General features: G+C 41.3%; 1 protein-coding gene across 1 annotated transcript in view; it reads right to left on the bottom strand.

The window, feature by feature from the left end:
- Positions 1–16,651: 16,651 nt before the first annotated feature.
- The window catches only part of LOC132209800 (ral guanine nucleotide dissociation stimulator-like 1), a 28,117-nt gene continuing 23,362 nt past the window's right edge, over positions 16,652–21,406 (bottom strand). The window contains exons 13-14 of the mRNA XM_059646978.1: positions 19,201–19,260; positions 16,652–16,717 (exon numbers count right to left, since the gene is read on the bottom strand). Coding sequence (XP_059502961.1) covers positions 19,252–19,260 — 9 coding nt within the window. The 3' untranslated portion in view covers positions 16,652–16,717; positions 19,201–19,251. The remainder of the gene's footprint in view (positions 16,718–19,200; positions 19,261–21,406) is intronic.

Below are 21,406 nucleotides of genomic sequence, written 5' to 3'. Positions count from 1 at the left end.
AGGTATTTGAATCATCAAAAAACATGTGCGAGTTGCCAGCAGACTGGAGGTTGGCTAACGCGGTGCCATTATTTCAGAAAGGTGGTAAGAAAAAGTCAGGGAACTATAAGCTGGTGAGCCTGACTCCAGTGGTGGATAAGTTGTTGGAGGGGATCCTGAGGGACAGGATTTACATGTATTTGGAAAGGCAAGCATGACTACAGATGGTGAACATGGCTTTGTGCATGCGGAATTGTCTCTCACTAACTTGTTTGAGTATTTTATTTAAGAAGTAATGAAGAAGATTGTTGAAGGCGGAGCAGTGGATGTTGTTTATATGAACTTCAGTTAGGCATTCAACAAGGTACTGCATGGGTAGACTGCTCGTCAAGGTTAAATCTGTGGAAGACGGGGACAGCTCGCCATTTGGGCACAAAATTGGCTCAAAAGTAGGAGAAAGAGGGTGATAGAAGGTTCCTTTTCGGACTGAAGGCCTGTGACCATTGGTGTGCTACAAGGATTAATGCTGGCTCCACTGCTTTCTGTCATTTATGTAAATGGTTTGGATGTGAACAGAGGAAGTATGGTTAGTAGATATGTAGATGACACCGAAATTGGAGGTGCAGTGGACAGCGAAGAATGTTAACTTAGAGTACAACGTTGATCATTTGGGCCAGTGGGCCAAGGAGTGGCAAATGGAGTTTAATTTGGCTAAAGGTGAGGTACCGCATTTTGGAAAGTCAAATTCGGGCAGGACTTATACACTTAACAGTAAAGTCCTGGGGAGCGTTGCAGAACAAAGAGACATTGGGGTGTAGGTGCATTATTCTTTGAAAGTGCAGTCGCAGGTAGATAGGATAGTGAAGAGCGTGTTTGGTGTGCTTGCCTTTATTGCTCAGTGCATTGAGCAGAGGAGTTGGAAGGTCACGTTGCAGCTGTATAGGACATTGGTTAGGCCACTTTTGGAATACTGCATCCAATTCTGGTCTCTCTGCTAGAGGAAAGATGTGAAACTTGACACGATTCATATTCCTGTCATTACGAGGATTCATTAAAAGGATGTTGCCAGGTTTGGAGGGTTTGAGCTATCAGGAGGGGCTGGGGCTATTTTCCATGGAATGTCAAAGACTGAGGGGAGAGATTTTTTAAAAGCCATGATAGACATGGGGAGGGTGAATAGCCAAGGTCTTTTTTCCCAGAGGAGGGCAGTTGGAAACTACAGCGCACAGGTTTAAGGTGAGAGGAGAAAGATTTGAAAAGGACCTAAGGGGTCATGTTTTCATGCAGAGCATGTTGCATATATTGAACAAGCTGCCAGAAGAAGTTGTGGAAATGGGTACAATGACAGTTAAAAGGAATCTGGATGGGTATATAAATAGGAAGGTTTAGAGGAATATGGGCCAAATGCTGACAAAGTGGACTAGATCAGTTTTGGATATTTGGTTGGCATGGACAATTGGACCAAATGTTCTGTTTCAGTGCTGTAGAGCTCAATGACTCCATGAATACCAGAGACTCTGTAACCTCAGAACAAATTCCTCCTCGCCTCAGTCTTAGGCTGAGGTGTAGGACCTGTCAACTCTGTCCATTTCTTTTCTGCTTTTTGTCTCCCCTATTTTGGCTTCTTTCTTCTCGGTGATGTCCTGAATGTCCAGCCTCAGTGTAGGCCTGGCAAGGTGATCTGTCGGCTGACATGCCCTCAGCATGGACTTCTGGCCTTGAGGTGATTCCAGAGCAGTCTCCCGGCCTTGAGAGTCTCAAAGCGAAGCCCGGCATGGTTAGGAGTCAAGGCTCAGACTGGAGGCTCGGTGCCAGCGCGAACTGGGTTAAAAGGACTGACATTCTGAACTTTTTACTGATATTTTAAAATTTATTCCTGTGATCCATCATGGTGAATTTCTTGCTTTTGTTCGCACTTATTCCTCTGATCTATAATCCTGGAACTTTTCTTTCTTTATTTTTCTAATTGTCATTCTGACCATGAATTTGTACTTAAGAATCTTAACCTGGGTACCTCTGTACCGAAAATGGCCCAATATGTGGCATTTGAGTATATGTGACAATGAAGCTACTTCTCAGATTCAGTTCTAACATGGGACCTTATATTTGGAGACTATGCCCTCTGGTCCTATAGTCTCCCATGAAGGAAACATCCTTTCCACATTTACCCAGTCAAACCTCTTAAGAATCCTGTCCGATTCACTGAAATCACATCCTCATTTTTTAAAATTCCAGACAGTAGAGTCCCAATCTGTTTAGCCTTTGCTCATAAGGTGATCCCAACACAGTGGAGATCATCTCGTGAACCTTCTTTGTGCTGCCTCCAGTAAAATGATATCTTTTAAATAAGGGAGGAAAAACTGCTGGCAGAGTCCAAATGTGTCTCACCAGCACACCTCCCTTGTCTTCCCAAAATAAGGGCCAATATTTGATTAATCTTCGTGTTTACCTGCTGCATCTGTGTGCTAACTTCCTGTGTTTTGTGCACAAGGACCTCAACTGCCTTTATTGCAGATTTCTGCTGTTTTTTTTCTCCATTTGAATAAAACAACTCTTTTGTTCTTCCTTCCAAAACTAACAAATTTGCATTTTCCCACATTATACTGCATTTGTTTTTTGTCTATTCAGAGAGCAATATTTCATTGTGAACTGTGTGTACATCTCTCACAACCCACTTTTCTACTTATTTTTCTGTTTTCTGCAAATTCGGCCCAGGTACTTACACTTCATTGCCCCAAGTTATTTATATTTGTTGTAAACAGTTGCCGTCCCAGTACTGATCCCTGTGAAACTCCATTGGTCGCAGGTCACCAAGTTGGAAAAGAACCTCTAATTCCTGCTCACTGCTTCCTGGCTGTTGGCCAATTCTCCATCCATGTCACCTTATCACCTCCAACACAATGGTTTTTACTGTAAGGCTTAACCTTTTGTGAGGTACCTTGATGAACGCCTGCTCGAATTCCAAATATAACACATGTCCTGGTTCCCCCCTAACTGCTCTGGTTCAGCATTCTTCAAAAAACTAATAGTCAGACATGATTTCTCTTTCATGGAGTCATGATGACTCTGTTTAATTAGATTATTGCTTTCCAAATGCACTGTTATTATTTCCTTAATGATTGATCCCAACACCTTTTCAACATTAAATGTTTGGCCTAAAGTTACCTGCCTTTTGCCTTCCTCTCTTTTTGAATAGGGGTGTCACAAAGGCAGTTTTCCAGATACTTCCCCAGAATCCAAAGATGAGGAAAACTACAACAGTACAGCCACTATTCCTGGAACTATCTCTTTTATCTGTACCACCAATGCTTGTGCCAGCACGAGTTGCCCCACAGCGCTGATGTGACAGTCACTGCAAAAACCATTATTCAACAGTCTTGCACAGAAACTCTTTGAAAGGGCATCAAGGCCAATGTGGCCTTTGCACTGAAGCTTGCATTTTACAAATGGCATGGGGTCAGTGATGCAAGTGAGTAGACGGATGTCAGAGGCCATTTTTAATGGAGGCACCTTTCCCACATATTGTAAACAAACTGTTCCAATCCTGGCAGAGCCATTATTTGTTCAACCCGTTTGTCCATCAGCTGCCCCCCCAGTAGAGATTTCCTGTGTGGTGCCAAGGTACCTGCCTTGCTCTCTAGGATTATGGCTGTCAATAACCCCAGATACATGGTTCGTGGAGGTGAGCTGTCAACACAAGTTGCTGATAGGAGGTTATATTTAGTGAAGCAGCACTAATTAGAGATGAAGTATACTCCCTCAGCCCAGAATTTGTCTTCTACTTCAAAAGAATGAAACAAAAGATTGCAATTTAAGCTTTTTAATTTAAAACAAATGTAAGAACATCAAAAACATTTACTGAACACTATTTTTAGAAACAAAACTTAGACAAAGAACTCAGATGATTTTCTCTTCTACCTGTGGCTGGTATTGTTGGCATAGCCTCGATGTTGAACCATTTTAATTTTAAAGTGGTTATGTGTAAATGTCTAATTAGTGAATCCTATGTCGAGCACCAAGTGATTTACAGGAGGAGAAGGAAATAATATACATACGACCTCTCAAAAATCAGGGCGGTGAGCTCTCTAATTCCCTCCCTCACCAGAGCTCATTGATTCATATTGCGAAGGAGGCTCGAACATTGCCTGTGGAAGAAAGGAATGCCAGAAATGTTAAAGTGCTTGTTGTTCCTGGTGTTAATTTATACATAGTGCAAATGTGAATTTGACAGAGACTCAAATACTGTTAAAAATTCCTGATATTTTGCTACTTTGAATGGATTTTTGTTTTGGATCCATTTGAAAAGTGAATATACATAACCAACACTGTCCTGCACGTGAGATGTGATTGCATGAAGATGAAAAGTTCAATGAATGAGTTTCAAATTGGCTGTTAACCAATGAGACCCACTTGAAACAATGACAGGTCTGAGTAATGGAACATAAGCAGATAAACTAGGAACAACAAGTGTATTTCAGTATTCATGTCTGAGGTGATCTGGTCCCCTGTGCATCTTTTAAATACCTTTTATCCCCAAAATGGTTTGCACTTTACAAATATATATTCTCTTACACGCGCGCGCATCTCACAATATAACCATTCAAAATAAATTCATTATAAAGCTGAGCATTAATTAAAGTCTCAAACAAGTGCAATACCACTGGCAATAATAAACAATGCTTTATTTCTTGCAGTTGCAGTGAGTTAAAAACATCAATGGGTTTTTAATCCAGAATTAGTTAAAGCCTCTGGAAACAAAAGGTTGGCTGGAGACTTTAAAGGCCGAGCCAAACAGGCCAGCTGAAGTACTCATCATCCCACCTAATGGTCTGGATAAATGGTTAGTTTGTTAGTTTTTTTTCCCTGAGATGGCTTGCACTTTACAGATATATCCTGTCATACACACACTCCCTCACTGTTATACTCTGACAGTTTCATTCAGTCTCACACTTACACACACAGTCTCACTCTCAATTTCTCACAGCCTGTTATAGTCGCTCACACACACTCAGTCAGTCTGACTCACACTTCACGCAGCCTCACTCACACTCAGTTTCACTCACAAATATGGACTCATTCACACACATGGACTGACTCCCTTCCCTCACACTCTCAAACAGTCTCATTTACATTCAGTCTCACACAGTATCACAAGCACAATCTCAAGGGTGGCACGGTGGCTCAGTGGTTAGCACTGCAGCCTCACAGCGCCAGGGACCCGGGTTCGATTCCAGCCTCTGGTGAGTGTCTGTGTGGAGTTTGTACATTCTCTCTGTGTCTGCGTGGGTTTCCTCTGGGTGCTCCGGTTTCCTCCCACAGTCCAGAGATGTACAGGCGAGGTGGATCGGCCGCGCTAAATTGCCCGTAGTGTTTGGGGGTGTGTGGGTTGTAGGGGGATGGGTCTGGGTGGGATGCTTCAAGGGGCAGTGTGGACTTGTGGGGTCAAAGGTCCTGTTTCCACACTGTAGGGAATCCAATCTAATCTCACACACTCTCACTCATACAGTATCACACTGACTTTGCAGCTTCAGTCACACGCATACACAGTCTCACTCTGACTTTTTCACTCACACACATGGTCTCAGTCCCACACATACAGTCTCATTCTCACTTCACACAGTCTCACACACGTAGTTTGACTCCCTCCCACACAGACACTCACATTGTGTCACACGCACAAACTCAGGCTCAATAACACACATGCCCAATTTTGACTCTCACGCACCAACTCAGTCTCACACACAGGCTGTCTCTGACACTCTTAGCCAGTCTCATTTGACTGCACAGTCTCACCCACACAGAGTCTCACCTGCGCACAGTCTCACTCGCACGCAGTCTCACCTGTACATAATCTCACTCGCACACAGTCTCACTCATAACGCTGTCTCACTCGCATGCAGTCCCACCCCGTACATAGTCTCACTCGCACGCAGTCTCACCCGTACATAGTCTCACTCACACACAGTCTCACCTGCACACAGCCTCACTCGCACAGAGTCTCACCTAAACACAGTCTCACTCGCATGCAGTCTCACCCGTACATAGCCTCACTCGCACACAGTCTCACCCTCACACGGTCTTACTTGGAGGTTCAAACACACAGTATCACTCTGACTTCCCACGATTTCACTCTCACACACCTTGCCTCTCACACTCACATAGTCTCACTCATACACAATCTCACTCTGAGTTCACAGTCTCAATCACACATGGTCTTGTTCAAACTCACTCAATTACACATGCTCTCTCACTCATACATTCTCACACAATCTTATTCAGTCTGACTAATATTCAGTCTCACACTCAATCATACATTCTTAATTAATCTCACTGTGTCACTCAAACTCTCACTCACAGTCACACTCACATCGGATCACTCGCAGTCTCACGAACACAGTCTCACTCACACACAGCCTCTCTCACACACACATTCTTATTCACACACATGGCCTCACTCTCACAAATGCACGGTCTCATTCACATACAAATTCCTACTCTTTCTCTCTCGGTCTCACTCTGACTCACTCACACATGGGCCCACTCACAGACGGGCTCACTCACACACGGACCCACTCACACACGGACCCACTCACACACGGACCCACTCACACACGGACCCTCTCACACACGGACCCTCTCACACACGGACCCTCTCACACACAGTCCCACTCAGACTCTCTCACTCACACACATGTTCTTAGTCACACACATGTTTTCACTCTCACAAATGCATGGTCTCATTCACATACAAATTCCTACTCTCTCTCTCTCAGTCTCACTCTGACTCACTGACACACAGACTCACTCACTCACCCACAGACCCACTCACACACAGTCCCACTCAGACTCTCTCACTCACACATGTTCTTAGTCACACATATGGTCTCACTCTCACAAATGCATGGTTTCATTCACATACAAATCCCTAGTCTCGCTCTCTCAATCTAACTCTGACTCTCTCTCTCACAGTCTCACTCACACATATGGTCTCACTCACACACATGCTCTCACTCACAGTCTCACTCTGACTTCATACAGTCCCACTCTCTCACACCCACTCACAGAAACTCTCAGTATCACTCACATAATCTCACACTGACTGTCATTCAGTCTCACTCACACATACAGTCTTACTCTAACTTCACAGTCTCACTCTTACACACACTCACAGTCTCACTCACACGTCGCTTACTCTGACTCTCACTCACACAGTCTCATTCATATGTCCCACTATGGCACAATAATTTTATGTTAAATTGTTGTAAAATTGAACATTAAGTAAAAACAGTTAAGGTCTCAAACAAGTGCAATATGACTGGCAGTAATAAACAACTGTCGAAAATTTTGTCAAACATTAAGATTGACAAGTCGCCAGGCCCGGATCAGATTTGTCCTCGGCTGCTTTGGGAAGCGAGAAATGCAATTGCTTCGCCACTTGCGAAGATCTTTGCATCCTCGCTCTCCACTGGAGTCGTACCTGAGGACTGGAGAGAGGCAAATGTAATTCCTCTCTTCAAGAAAGGAAATAGGGAAATCCCCGGCAATTATAGACCGGTAAGTCTCACGTCTGTCATCTGCAAGGTGTTAGAAAGGATTCTGAGGGATAAGATTTATGACCATCTGGAAGAGCATGGCTTGATCAAATACAGTCAACACGGCTTTGTGAGGGGTAGGTCATGCCTTACAAACCTTATTGAGTTTTTTGAGGATGTGACTAGAAAAGTTGATGAGGGTCGAGCTGTGGATGTGGTGTATATGGACTTCAGTAAGGCATTTGATAAGGTTCCCCATGGTAGGCTCATTCAGAAGGTCAGGAGGAATGGGATACAGGGGAACTTAGCTGCTTGGATACAGAATTGGCTGGCCAACAGAAGACAGCGAGTGGTAGTAGAAGGAAAATATTCTGCCTGGAAGTCAGTGGTGAGTGGAGTTCCACAGGGCTCTGTCCTTGGGCCTCTACTGTTTGTAATTTTTATTAATGACTTGGACGAGGGGATTGAAGGATGGGCCAACAAGTTTGCAGACGACACAAAGGTCGGAGGTGTCGTTGACAGTGTAGAGGGCTGTTGTAGGCTGCAGCGGGACATTGACAGGATGCAGAGATGGGCTGAGAGGTGGCAGATGGAGTTCAACCTGGATAAATGCGAGGTGATGCATTTTGGAAGGTCGAATTTGAAAGCTGAGTACAGGATTAAGGATAGGATTCTTGGCAGCGTGGAGGAACAGAGGGATCTTGGTGTGCAGATACATAGATCCCTTAAAATGGCCACCCAAGTGGACAGGGTTGTTAAGAAAGCATATGGTGTTTTGGCTTTCATTAACAGGGGGATTGAGTTTAAGAGTCGTGAGATCTTGTTGCAGCTCTATAAAACTTTGGTTAGACCGCACTTGGAATACTGCATCCAGTTCTGGGCACCCTATTATAGGAAAGATGTGGATGCTTTGGAGAGGGTTCAGAGGAGGTTTACCAGGATGCTGCCTGGACTGGAGGGCTTATCTTATGAAGAGAGGTTGACTGAGCTCGGTCTCTTTTCATTGGAGAAAAGGAGGAGGAGAGGGGACCTAATTGAGGTATACAAGATAATGAGAGGCATAGATAGAGTTGATAGCCAGAGACTATTTCCCAGGGCAGAAATGGCTAGCACGAGGGGTCATAGTTTTAAGCTGTTTGGAGGAAAGTATAGAGGGGATGTCAGAGGCAGGTTCTTTACGCAGAGAGTTGTGGGAGCATGGAATGCGTTGCCAGCAGCAGTTGTGGAAGCAAGGTCATTGGGGTCATTTAAGAGACTGCTGGGCATGTATATGGTCACAGAAATTTGAGGGTGCATACATGAGGATCAATGGTCGGCACAACATTGTGGGCTGAAGGGCCTGTTCTGTGCTGTTCTATGTTCTATGTTCTAACTCTATTATTTCTTGTAGTTGCCCTTTGTTGAAGGCATGTCAATGGCATTCTCTCCAAATTAGTTTAAGCCACTGGAGAAATAAAAATATTGAAGGCAGGAATGGAGTGCTGAAGAGTTTAAAGGCCAAACCAAACACTTCAGTTGAAGTATTCATCATCCTGCCATTGGCTGAACAAATGGCTGGTTTGCTTTTTAACCAAACAACCATTGAGGAACCCAGGCAAATTCAATCACAATTGGTCAACAAGATTGATACGTAAAAGATTCTTTTTCTCATCCAACCAATTGATACATGACTGTGATGTTCATAGAAGACAGGTGGCAAGGTTCAATTCTCCAGCGTTCCAGGAAAAATAGCTGATGTGCAAGATGTTTGAAAAGGACAAACAAGCACTGGACTCAAAAGTTAATGTTAAGCAATTGTCTGAAGTCAAGTCACTCTCTCCAAATTGTCCAATAATTTAAAGTAGAAAACTGCCAAAGTAATTTATTCATATATTGCAGGGTTTTTGATACTGAGCAGAGATTTTAGATCCAACAGAGTCCCATGAAACATTATGTTCCTTACAGCTAAAACTTGCATAGACATGAAGATCTTCTTTCAGTGAATCTCAGGATGAAGTCATGATTCACTTTCTTGTTCATTGCGTAATACAGGATGGCATTGGCCGGAAGTATGAGCACTGAAAAAGCAGAGGGAAAGCACATTATTATTCACACGTGTTTTCATCACATTAATTGTGCACAGGTCCAACTGCTTCCTGGGTACGGAAATATCAATGGCTGGGAGGAACAGAACGAATGTACTGCAAGGATTCAGAACGTATTACAAAACACAAGAGAAAATCTTGGAGTTATACTAAATTAGGTAAACTCAACAATTAAGAACCATTGTATCTGAGACCCATTCTCAGGACGAGCATTGTTGGTCAAGACTAAAATCCATTTCAAACCTCTCACTGTCCGATGGCACATGCCTTCTTCATGACAGTTTGTACAATTGAGTGGCTTTATTAGGCCAGATATGAGGCTGTGAAGAGTCAGCATACAGTAGCCCAGGTAAAGATGTCAGATTTTCCTTACTACAGAACAATGCAAAACCCCAATTGATTCACGAATGACCCAGCAGCTACATGGTCACTTCTGCTGATACCAGCATCAAACACAAAAAGGTGCAGTGTGATCAATGCGAAAACACTGAGAAAAGCTATCCTCTCCTTCAGCATTGGATTAGAATCTAGAAAATAACACCACTGAGGGCACCTAAATCAAACACGAGTTAGTGATCCAGTGAATGGCCATTTTCTGAGGGCGATGATGGATGCAGAATAAATGCCAGCTTTGTTAGTGAGACTTACATCCAGGGAACTGATTTTTCTTTTCTGTGAAATCTGACAGGGATAGCATGCTGCAAAGGCATTGGGACCCTTCATTTTCAGAATGCATTCTGCTTAACACAGCCTGGATGGCACGTTTTAAACCACAGCAGAATGAAACCCATGAGTCCTCGTTTCTACTTTTCACCAGGAAATGGTTGGGGGAGGGTTGCTACAGATTAGCAACTTGACAGCAGTGATCCCACCCATATTTCTGGTCTCTCAGCCACGGGCCAAAAAGAGGGGAAGAACAGATTAATTTCAGCAAAAGGAAACATTTATTTTGGAATAACCAGTTAAAATAAGAATGAACAAAGCAGAACAATGTGCTGACAATGCGAATAATTCAGGATTTAATGCCACACCCAAATCCTGATGTACATCCTTCATTCAATATGGCTTTAGGTAGTTTTACAAAAGGGCTACTGGACTCCAAACACTAACCCTGACTTCTCTCTACAAGTGCTGCTACTGCTGCTGTGCTTTCTGATTTCCAGCATTTGTGGTTCTTTGTTCTGATTTGGCTTTAGGGCAATCTGATGAAATAATGTGCTTTTATTAGGTGCAGGTATTAGTTGTTTATTGGCTTTACATTCCTCAGAGTTGAATCCTGCTGAACATGCTTGGATATGTTCAATGATATAAATTTAGATATCTGCAGCTTTTTGGTGAAATCAAAAGAAAATATCAATTCCCTTGCAGTGGTTATGCTGTTCAGAAATAGATTTAACTTAAATTGAAGCAATTTCCACTGCTCACCTTTATTTGATTCAATGATCTGTACTAGATCAAATTCCTGAGGATGCTCGGGTTCAAATTTGAGCGCGGTCATAGCTTTGTTGAGAACTTCAGATACACGATCTTGATTAGTCACCTAATTAAAACAACATTCACTTTCCATTAATGCATTAGACACACACACCAAATGAAATATATAATGCCTCAATTTCCAAAGGGCTTATAAATATAGCTGCTTTCACCCAGAAAACTAATTGGGACATTACACTGAAAGTTGTAAAAGTTACATTAATGAAATAACATCTGGTAGGACTGTTATTGTAAAATCTGCATTCGATGCTCCATAACACAGTTACTGTGAACAGTAAAGGTTGGAATTTGAATGGAAACAGAGCCCAGTGATCAGGTTTACTTATACACACAGTTTGAAACAAGTAACTAATGACAAAATTCATAATTTAAATAATCCACTTCCATCCCCTCCCACCCAAAACCCCCATACCATTTGACATAATGGGAACTGCAGATGCTGGAGAGTCCGAGATAACAAAATGTGGAGCTGGATGAACACAGCAGGCCAAGCAGCATCTCAGGAGCACAAAAGCTGATGTTTCGGGCACAGACCCTTCAACAGAAAAGCTTTGTTTCAAGGCTGAAGAGATTACAAGAGAGTTGCAGTGGGAGAGAGATCCACTGAGGTTTTTCCGGAGAGAGGAGGGTAACTTCTTCAGGTTAGGTATCCCTGGAAGAGGCTTCACAATGAGGTTAAAATTGTATCAGAGATAATGGGAACTGCAGATGCTGGAGAATCCAAGATAACAAAGTGTGGAGCTGGATGAACACAGCAGGTCAAGAAGCATCTTTGGAGCACAAAAGCTGATGTTTCAGGCCTAGACCCTTCATCAGAAAAGGGTCTAGGCCTGAAAGGCCAGGCTGTGTGCTCCTGAGATGCTCTGCTGCTTGGCCTGCTGTGTTCATCCAGCTTCCCACTTTGTTACCCCCATACCATTTGCCTGCTTTTAACATTTATTGTCATTACAGCAAATGGCTCAATGTTGTTTGTGAAGTCTGCCATTTCCTAATGTTATGCTCATTCATATAAATTATTCATAAAATTGCTTTAACAGTTTGAAACATTTAGCAATTTGTGATTTGAAGACAGTGCAAATATTTAATATTCAATCATAATGTGGCTGTACAGGAATAATATTTGATAGGCAGGATATTGAGAAGACCAGTTTTTTGGGCAATTGTCTGCTTTTGTTTAATTCTGTGTTATATTTGGAGAATGCTTATCTCAGCTCAAGTTTGAGCAATGACCTGGAAGATGAAATGCACCAGCAAATTTTCTGTTTCTTCTGGAGAAGTGCAATGTTTTCTGGTTGAGTAAACTCACACTTAATTCTACTTTAATTTTGCTATAGTTCATGGCTAAAAAAATTACTTTTGCCACCCAGTCAAAAGCAAAGATCATATTAAATATATTAATGGATAGCAAATCTGAAAAATCCAAAAAATGTAGTGAAATTAAATTCCTGAGGAAGTGGCAGATGTAGACACAATTACAATGTTTAAAAGACATTTGAATAAGTACATAAATAGGAAAGGTTTGGGGGGATATTTTGTTCGGTACGTCTCGACAATTCTATAAGTGGTAGAGTCAAATATTACACAACTAGAGATTAGATGAACTACATTATCTTTCTAAAGAAGGGTCTAGGCCCGAAACGTCAGCCTTCCTGCTCCTCTGATGCTGCTTGGCCTGCACTGTTCATCCAGCTCGACACCTTGTTATTTTACATTCACTAACATCCCCAAAAGTGATCTTTTTTGAATAACCAATACCTTTTCCACTCTGTATGCTCAGACTTTAAATGATTAATCACTAATTTTAGTGATTCATTGGTGATAAATTGGATTTTCTAAATTATGTTCGAAGAAGTGCCACACAAGTGTGCAAGCAAAATTGAAGCCTGTGGAATGAAATGGGCAGTGGCAGTATAGACACAAAATTGGGTAAGGATTAGAACATAGAATCATGAAGAACAGTCATTTGCTCAGGCTAACTAAAGTAAATGAGGGAAACTGTTTACTGGTCCTTCTGGCACTATGTACCAAGGTCAAAATCTAAGGTCATTGGTGGGGAGAAAAAGCAAAAACAAAAACGAATCCTGCTTTTTCCAAACCGCAATATCCGAATAGGTGGTTAAAGCACATTAAATTACTTTCTAAAGACAACTGAATAATTACATGGAGCTAAATTTGCAGGGCAGGGCTAAAAAGGGCAATGGTGGTTGTGGTGGGGGAGATGGGTGGCGAATTAGGCTACTTCTCACTGAGATTTAACACAGACACAATAAGTCAAGCTTTCTTTATGCTTTGTGATAACATTCCACGATTCTCGAGTTGGCCTCTCATGGCTGTATTAGTTGGCAACAATTTGTTGCACATTCATCAGGAGACATTTTCGTCATTTTGGTTGGGAATTTTGTTTTCTGTGTTTCATAGATGTTCAATTTAAACAAGCTGTTTGCCATTTGCTTATCCAAATTCTGCCTCAGATCTTAGGCTGGTTCTGCCCCATCTCCAACTCACTGACAAGCTAACAAATGTTCTCTTCACCAGAGTAAAGAGGCGCTGTTTGTTAACAATATTTAAACACGAGAAGCAATTTCCACACATCACACTGACCTCTGTGGAGGCACAATCAGAGTACGACTGATCCTGTCAAGGAAAATGCATGATCAAACAAAACAATCTATGTGCCTTCTAATTTGGCCAATATTCCTTCGGCTTCCCTGAACTAGCCAGTAGGCAATTATTCTGTTTTGGATTGCACTCTTGCTATTGGAACGCTTTGCCTGCAACGGTAGTAGATTCACCAACTTTAGGTACATTTAAGTCGTCATTGGACAAGCATATGGACGTACATGGAATAGTGTAGGTTAGATGGGCTTCAGATTGGTATGACAGGTCGGCACAACATTGAAGGCCGAAGGGCCTGTACTGTGCTGTAATGTTCTATGTTCTTCTCCAACCCATTTTTGATGTGTTTTCTTCCATGCACCAGCCTTTTAAATTTCACATGAGCCAAAGCCAGGAAAGAAATATTCAATATCTCTGTTAATATTACTCGATTAGTTTACAGATGGACCAAAGTGCCTGTGGTCAGCTAACTGAAGATCTGGTACCTCCTTGCTGATTTATTGTACAGTTAATGGTGCGTGTTAATTTGTGATATTTCCTCTTCAATAGTTATCAGCCAGTCCCCAAAATGCGGCAACAGAGTGCTGCACCTTGCCATGTACACTTAAAGGAGAAATGCAAGGAAAATGTGTTCAGGCCTAAAACCTAAACATTGCGACTGCATTACAAAACAGGATCAAAATGATGGTCAAAGCACTCCTATTGACCAAAAAAGGCTTCAGCAATGTGGAAAATACACACTGAATATGACTGCATGGCAACAAATAATTGGGATAAAAATTCCTCTTGCGATACTGGCAGAGAGCAATGGCAATTATTTGGACCGAGCATGACGACAGCAACCAGTCCAGGGACTTACCAAAATCATTTTGAATTGTTGTGCTCTGTCCTCCTCTAATCGGACTCGGATGAGGCAGCTTTTCTCATTCTGGTGGTTGTCCCTCCGACGTGTTGCACACCAGCAGCTGCCCAAACCCGCACGCCTACCAGACTTGGCTTTGTCATAATTTGATTTTGCTGGTGCACCACTGTTGGATAAACCTCCAGAGGAGGCAGTATCCACGGATTTTAATGACTGTGGAATAATTATTTTGTTGAAGAAAACGTTTGTCAATTGTTGCATATTAGATACTTCCCCCTTTCCAGTTATATTTATTATGACACAAAATATGCTCTCCTGCTGCCCATAAAGGTGAAGGCATTCTGTGCAGGACAGCTTAATTGTAAGAACATGAAGTTGCACATGAATTCTTGGTTGTTGCTGTCTTGTGAAATATTTAACTTGCAGTTCTTTCCTCTACCAGTAAAGATCACTTCTGAGGAATTATACTCCCGCTTGTGTTTACTAGCTGTTCAGTCAACATCAACAATTCAGTACTTAGCATGCCCATAAATTACTAATTAGTTTCCTTCAGCACAATAACATTGTGGTCATTTCACTTGACCATGTAAACTGCTGCTTCAATTCTAAGTTTGTCAGATAAACCCTTTGGGGTTTCAGTTTGCACTCAGTATGTGAACATGCTTACATAAATATTTATTTGCCCACTTCACCCTGCTACGCACAGAAATCTTGAATACAACTACACTGTTTGAAGTTAAAACACACATTTATGAAGTGCGGGTGACTGCGAATGGGCCAACCAGTGCATTGTGCAGGTCAGAATGTGTGCGGCACAGCACCACTGGCAGAAAGAAAGAGAGAGATAGCAACAGCAAACCACATACAGCAGAGAACTAAAGAAACCAGAAGTAAAATCATCCAAGTCACTGCAGCTCTCAGTTTATGATTAATATACAGGAAGTCACAACACTAAACAGGAGAATCCATAAAAAGGAAGAGGGTATTTTGAAACAAAGAAATACCACTCCAAAACACCTAAATGGGACCTAATAATACTTAGCCCAATTCTTAGGGGAATACATTATGAAAATATCCCTGGGACAAGTCCTAGACATATTCTGTAAACAATAACCATAACACAACTTTGATAATCTCCCAAGATACAATGGTCTTCAGCAGAGAATGCACTAATCAACAGCTCAAAGCCCAAATATTGAAGAAAAACAAAACGTGCAGTCACGAGGACTCCATGCAGAGAGCTACATTACTTTGTTGCAATTGCTGGATCAAGACCTATCCAACATACTCCAAATACTGTTTTTGTGGGCAGTGCGCTTCAAGCTGCGACAGATGTACCCCATGCACTAAAATATACTGTGTAGAAATTAAACATGCTGTGAATAATTAAAGACGAAATATTTTGGCTATTAGTATAAAATCGTATAAAATATCTAAGCAAAACAAAGCCAACAGCACAACTCAAAAAATAACAAATAAAATCAGCTCTCACTTCGTGAGCGAATAATACCTTTTCTGGAATCAAATGCTTCAGTAACCAGCACAAAGGTTGAATTTTGCTGGGAATTGCACAGCTGTCTTGACTTCGTTCTGAAAGCAAGTAACCCAACTTTGGCAAGTGGGACCTGGGATGGAAAATTGCTGGCAGCAGCCAGTTATGAAGATGCTTGGTGGAACGGCATTCACATTAAGGATTTCAGTCTGGCTGAAACATCAAAATGGCTATTCGGCTAATAGCTCTTAAAAGAAAGGCGAAGGAGATTGGCTAGGCAGCCATCTAGCTCCAGTGGCTGGGACGGTATCACTGAGTACCCTTGTATCCTCTTGACTGCCAAAGTGTAGTCAGGATAATAGACGGCAGGAAGGCAGAAGAAAGGAAGGAAAGAAAGAAGAAAAAAAGGGTCTCGACATTATTAGACAAACCAGAGTCTCCAAGAACAACATATTTTACGTGATGAGTGCCTCACTGTCTCACCTTTTCCGGCGCTTTTTGCGAAGTGTTCGGCTCTTCCATTTCCAAGTGGCTGGAATCGGATAAAATGTTGGCTGCGGTAATGCTGTCGTCTGAATCCTCATTCTGAAGGGATGCTCGCTGCTCAGAGCTTTTAGTTTGAGTGTTGTGTATTTTAACACCTCTCTTTGAAAACAGGCTGCACAAGGGAAATGGGACACAACAAACATGAAAATGTCATTGCATTCTAGACAAACTGTTAAAAAAAATTAAACTAGAATGAAGGTATATTGATGATGTGAGTACCAGGAGTTTGATGTGCGCCACATTTGACCTGTGAGAAGTTAATAGTGGCACACTCATACCAAGAGCTCGCATTACTAGTATTGAACACCGTTACATTGTCTAATAGTTAGGGAGTATATGAATAGGTTACAATGTTTGCATATTCCAATGGCACAAGAATCTGGGCTTTTTGCAGTGTTTGTTCAACCTACTACCAACCTCAATCTCATGAAAGGCAAAATGTGGATTTGAATACCCACAGGGTGGAAAATTTCCCCCAACCTGGCCACATGCTAATGTGTATGTAATTTCATCCTGAAAGCTGCAGTTTATTAAAAATAAAACGTAAAACAAAGTAACACCATTGATAATTGATAGAAAACTGTACACAACACTTAGTAAGGTAGGACAGTGTACTCTGAATTTGGCCTTCAGTATATTGGTACTGCAAACGTTAGGATTTCTATTCAGCAATTTGCATTTATATTGCATGATTAACATCGAAAATTTTCCAAAACTCCCAAAAGAAGTACAGCAGATGGCATGATAAAAAAATTCCCACACAGAAAATCCCGATTGTTGGTATATTAGGCATTAAATAGTACAGGGAGCAAGAGCAGATGGCTGCTGAAATGTGAGATTGCACAATAATGCCGCAATGTTGATTGCCTGCACTTCGAGAATCACAATTAAGCCACGGAAGCCTAAATCACATCCATGTAACATCCACACTCATGTAAAGAGAAGATATCCTAGGAAGTGAATAAGTGTTTCCCTTCTCTTTCTTGGTTTCTATATAACAATAGTCACATGTCACAGTCCAGATCACTGCAAGGCACAACACAGCAACAAGGCATGGTTTTGCTGCTCTGAAACTCTACACGGGTAGGTGGTGGAAAATCTGACTTTGCTGAGTTCTGGTCAGTCCTTACCTATCGAACAGAAATATAAGATAATATCCCCAACTCAGGAAAATTATCAAAAACAATAACTTTGAAGTCTTTACACATGTATGCACAACAACACAAACACATACTTTCATGTCACCTACATGGAAAGAGATTTGAGTTTTATAGACAATAGACAATAGGTGCTAGAGTAGGCCATTCAGCCCTTCGAACCAGCACCACCATTCATTATGATCATGGCTGATCATCCACAATCAGTATCCTGTTCCTGCCTTATCCCCATAACCCTTGATTCCACTATCTTTAAGAGCTCTGTTTATCTCTTTCTTGAAAGCATCCAGAGAGTTGGCCTCCACTGCCTTCTGGGGCAGAGCATTCCATATATCCACCACTCTCTGGGTGAAGAAGTTTTTCCTCAACTCTGTTCTAAAGGGCCTTCCCCTCATTTTTAAACTGTGTCCTCTGGTCCTGGACTCACCCATCAGCGGAAACATGCTCCCTGCCTCCAGAGTGTCCAATCCCTTAATAATCTTTTACATCTCAATCAGATCCCCTCTCATCCTTCTAAACTCAAGTCTCCAAGTCCAGTCGCTCCAATCTTTTAACATATGATGGTCCCGCCATTCTGGGAATTGACCTTGTGAACCTACGCTGCACTCCCTCAATAGCAAGAATGTCCTTCCTCAAATTGGGAGACCAAAACTGCACACAATACTCCAGGTGCGGTCTCACCAGGACCCTCTACAGCTGCAGAAGGACCTCTTTGCTCCTACACTCAATTCCTCTTGTTATGAAGGCCAGCATGCTATTAGCTTTCTTCACTACCTGCTGTACCTGCATGCTTGCTTTCATTGACTGATGTACAAGAACGCCTAGATCTCATGTGCTTTTCCTTTACCTAACTTGACTCCATTGAGATAGTAATTTTGAGGTGGAGCTTCAAATGTGAGAAGCATGGCTGATAATTTTTCAACAGAAGATATTTCTGCTGCCTGCTGACCCACAAAGTAGAATACAAATCTGATTTTTCACTCAAAATTGTTAAACATTGCTAGTTTTCATTATACAGGCCCACAAATATGCCAATTTAATTCACTGTAAGACCTTTTTTGCTTACTTGTCTCTCATAAACAAATTTATTCCGGTGAAATTTAGCCATGGTGCAGAAACTTCTCTGAATAAATGAGAATCGCTAGGCAATACCAAGCTCATCACAGGTCCACATTCTACACTCATGGTCATAGCAAAGAATCTCTATCAATCAGTCTACACTAGACACATGCACGAGGTGATAATAACAGCACCACTCCTTGCATCATCTCAAATTACTCGAACAGTTATTAAAAAATCTCACTCCAATGAAGCAATAATTACCACACATCAAATGTCTCTATGTGTCAAGGAACAGATGTAATTACCTTTCTGTCCATTCATCCCAATAATAAAGGAAATAATGAGATATTTGCGGTGCTTAACATGGGATACTTACCAGCTGAGGTGTTTAAACACACTCTTTTTGGGCTTTGGCGGTTTCTCGAGTTCAGAGGAGCTGCAGGGTGGCAAATAAACATTTTCAGACAAGATTCATTCAAAAAGAATCAGATGCTTTTGTTCAATATTCTTATTATTTATGGCAAAATCAATCATTTACATAGATTTGAAATTGCAGAATGATAATTTTGTTTGCAAAAGGCACGTGTTTTCAGGCAGGAGAACACTGAACATTACTTAGAGTAATGAGCGACAAAAGTTTTCACTGTAGGCACATCGATCTTTTCTGCTTTATGAACAGCAGATCAAGACAATAAGAGTTCTGAAGAAATGTCATCAGACCCGCAAGATAACTCTGCTTTCTTTCCACAGATGCTGCCAGACCTGCTGATTGTTTACAGCAATTTCTCTTTGTGTTTTTGATTCCCAGCATCTGCAGTTCCTTTGCGTAATTTTTTACCAAGACGATAACCCCCTCAGTCTTTTTGCAGAACACGTGGAATTGAACAAAATACTTGAACTTCTACAGCAGGTACAGAAAAAATTAACGAGGACTGGGCTTGAAAAAAGTTAACTGGAAAACATGAGAATCAAACTTCCAGTGCCGAAGGTGATACAATAGGTTGTAAAGTTATACAGGAGTTTCTCTGGGCCTCATCCACACTGTCATGTGAATGTACAGACAATGTCAAGCAATGAAAGGTAGTCATGAATCAGTCACTTCCGGTGACTAAAACACCACATGCCACATCTCGGAGGTAGTAAAATTACGAGTATATCTCTTGACCAGGCTTTCTGTTGCTGATATTTTCAGACAAACTGTCCGAAAATCAACCAAACTATCCGAGAGATCCAAAAGAACTTTAAATATAACTTATGATCCATGCAAAGTGAATTTCGGTAACATTTTGTAATTACTGTTATAAATAAATACCAGGTTTGAAGTTGGCCCAATACTGACTGTGCCACTGATGGAATTGACGATAATGCCAGGTGCTTGCTGCACATGGTCATCCATAGCCTGAGGATGGGCTTAATAGTGAGCTTTGATTTTCAAAGCAGGAATGTAAATTGCTACATCAGGTACATTTTAAATAATAACTTCTGCCCACCAATTTATGAAGAAGCAAACTGTTTTCAAACAATGTAATTATTACAAAGCCTGCTCTGTCAAAACTAAAAAATAGTTTCAGTGATATATAATCTGGTTCCTTAATCAACTCTGGTCCAGGAATGGCAAAGTGTTTTGTTTTTCAGTTGGAGATTATTTTTGGTTGCATTATTAAAAATATACTGTGGCTATTTCGAGATGAGGGAATGACGTTTTTAGGCAGCCATTGAAAGATACTTTAAAATGCTGACCAATTGTGTAGGGTTATTGTTTATTTTATGTTAGTAATAGGATTATGTATTTGAAAAGAAATTGGAAGGAAAAGAAACATTTCTCAAAACTGGTACAATTTACATCTGGATTTGTAGGTGCACCCACAATAGGAGCTCTTGGACATGTTGCTAAAATTGGTCACTCATCAAGTTTTTTGCATTTTCCTGCAATCATTGGCTTAGTGGTAGTATACTCTGCATTATTATATACCTTTGAAACGCATTTTGATGCACTACAACAGAATTGATTCATTGAGCAACTGGCTTTATCCTCATAGGTCAGAATTCATTGTCAAAACTTTGAAACCAAGGAAAAGGAAGACAGTAAGTAAACTGGCAGCTCACTAGCATTAAACAGCAATTATAACTAGAGAAGATTTCACACACAACCCTTAACTGTTTTACCTGCACACTCCTACAATACCAGTTACGTACTCGCTATCCTCACTTAAGTATTGTTGCATAAAGAACAAGTCTAGAAAATTCTCGTTTGGACGAAGGGTGTAAGATGAGCAAGCAAACTGCAGGGATTTGATACTCAAAATTATTTCATATTCCTGAAAGAACACAAATAAATAATGAGCTGTTAAGGCAAGTTTAAACTGCTATAATTGCTCCTGCTAAGTCCGAGTCCGTGGTATTTTGAACAGCATCGATAACTTTATTCAAAGTGCACAGTACATCATGTCACAAAAATATTTCTGCTTTGGAAATAAATGACACAAATGTGACCTTTCAAGGATAAATTTCTGTACAGATTATCCAGGATGGTTTCAGGACACTAATTCCAAAACAGCGCTTCAAAGATGGATTATTTTTAA

The sequence above is a fragment of the Stegostoma tigrinum genome, chromosome 7, assembly GCF_030684315.1.
Source record: "Stegostoma tigrinum isolate sSteTig4 chromosome 7, sSteTig4.hap1, whole genome shotgun sequence".
Taxonomy (NCBI): Eukaryota; Metazoa; Chordata; class Chondrichthyes; order Orectolobiformes; family Stegostomatidae; genus Stegostoma; species Stegostoma tigrinum.
Note: the sequence above shows the minus strand (reverse complement) of the source record. Positions and strands in the feature narration are given on the sequence as shown.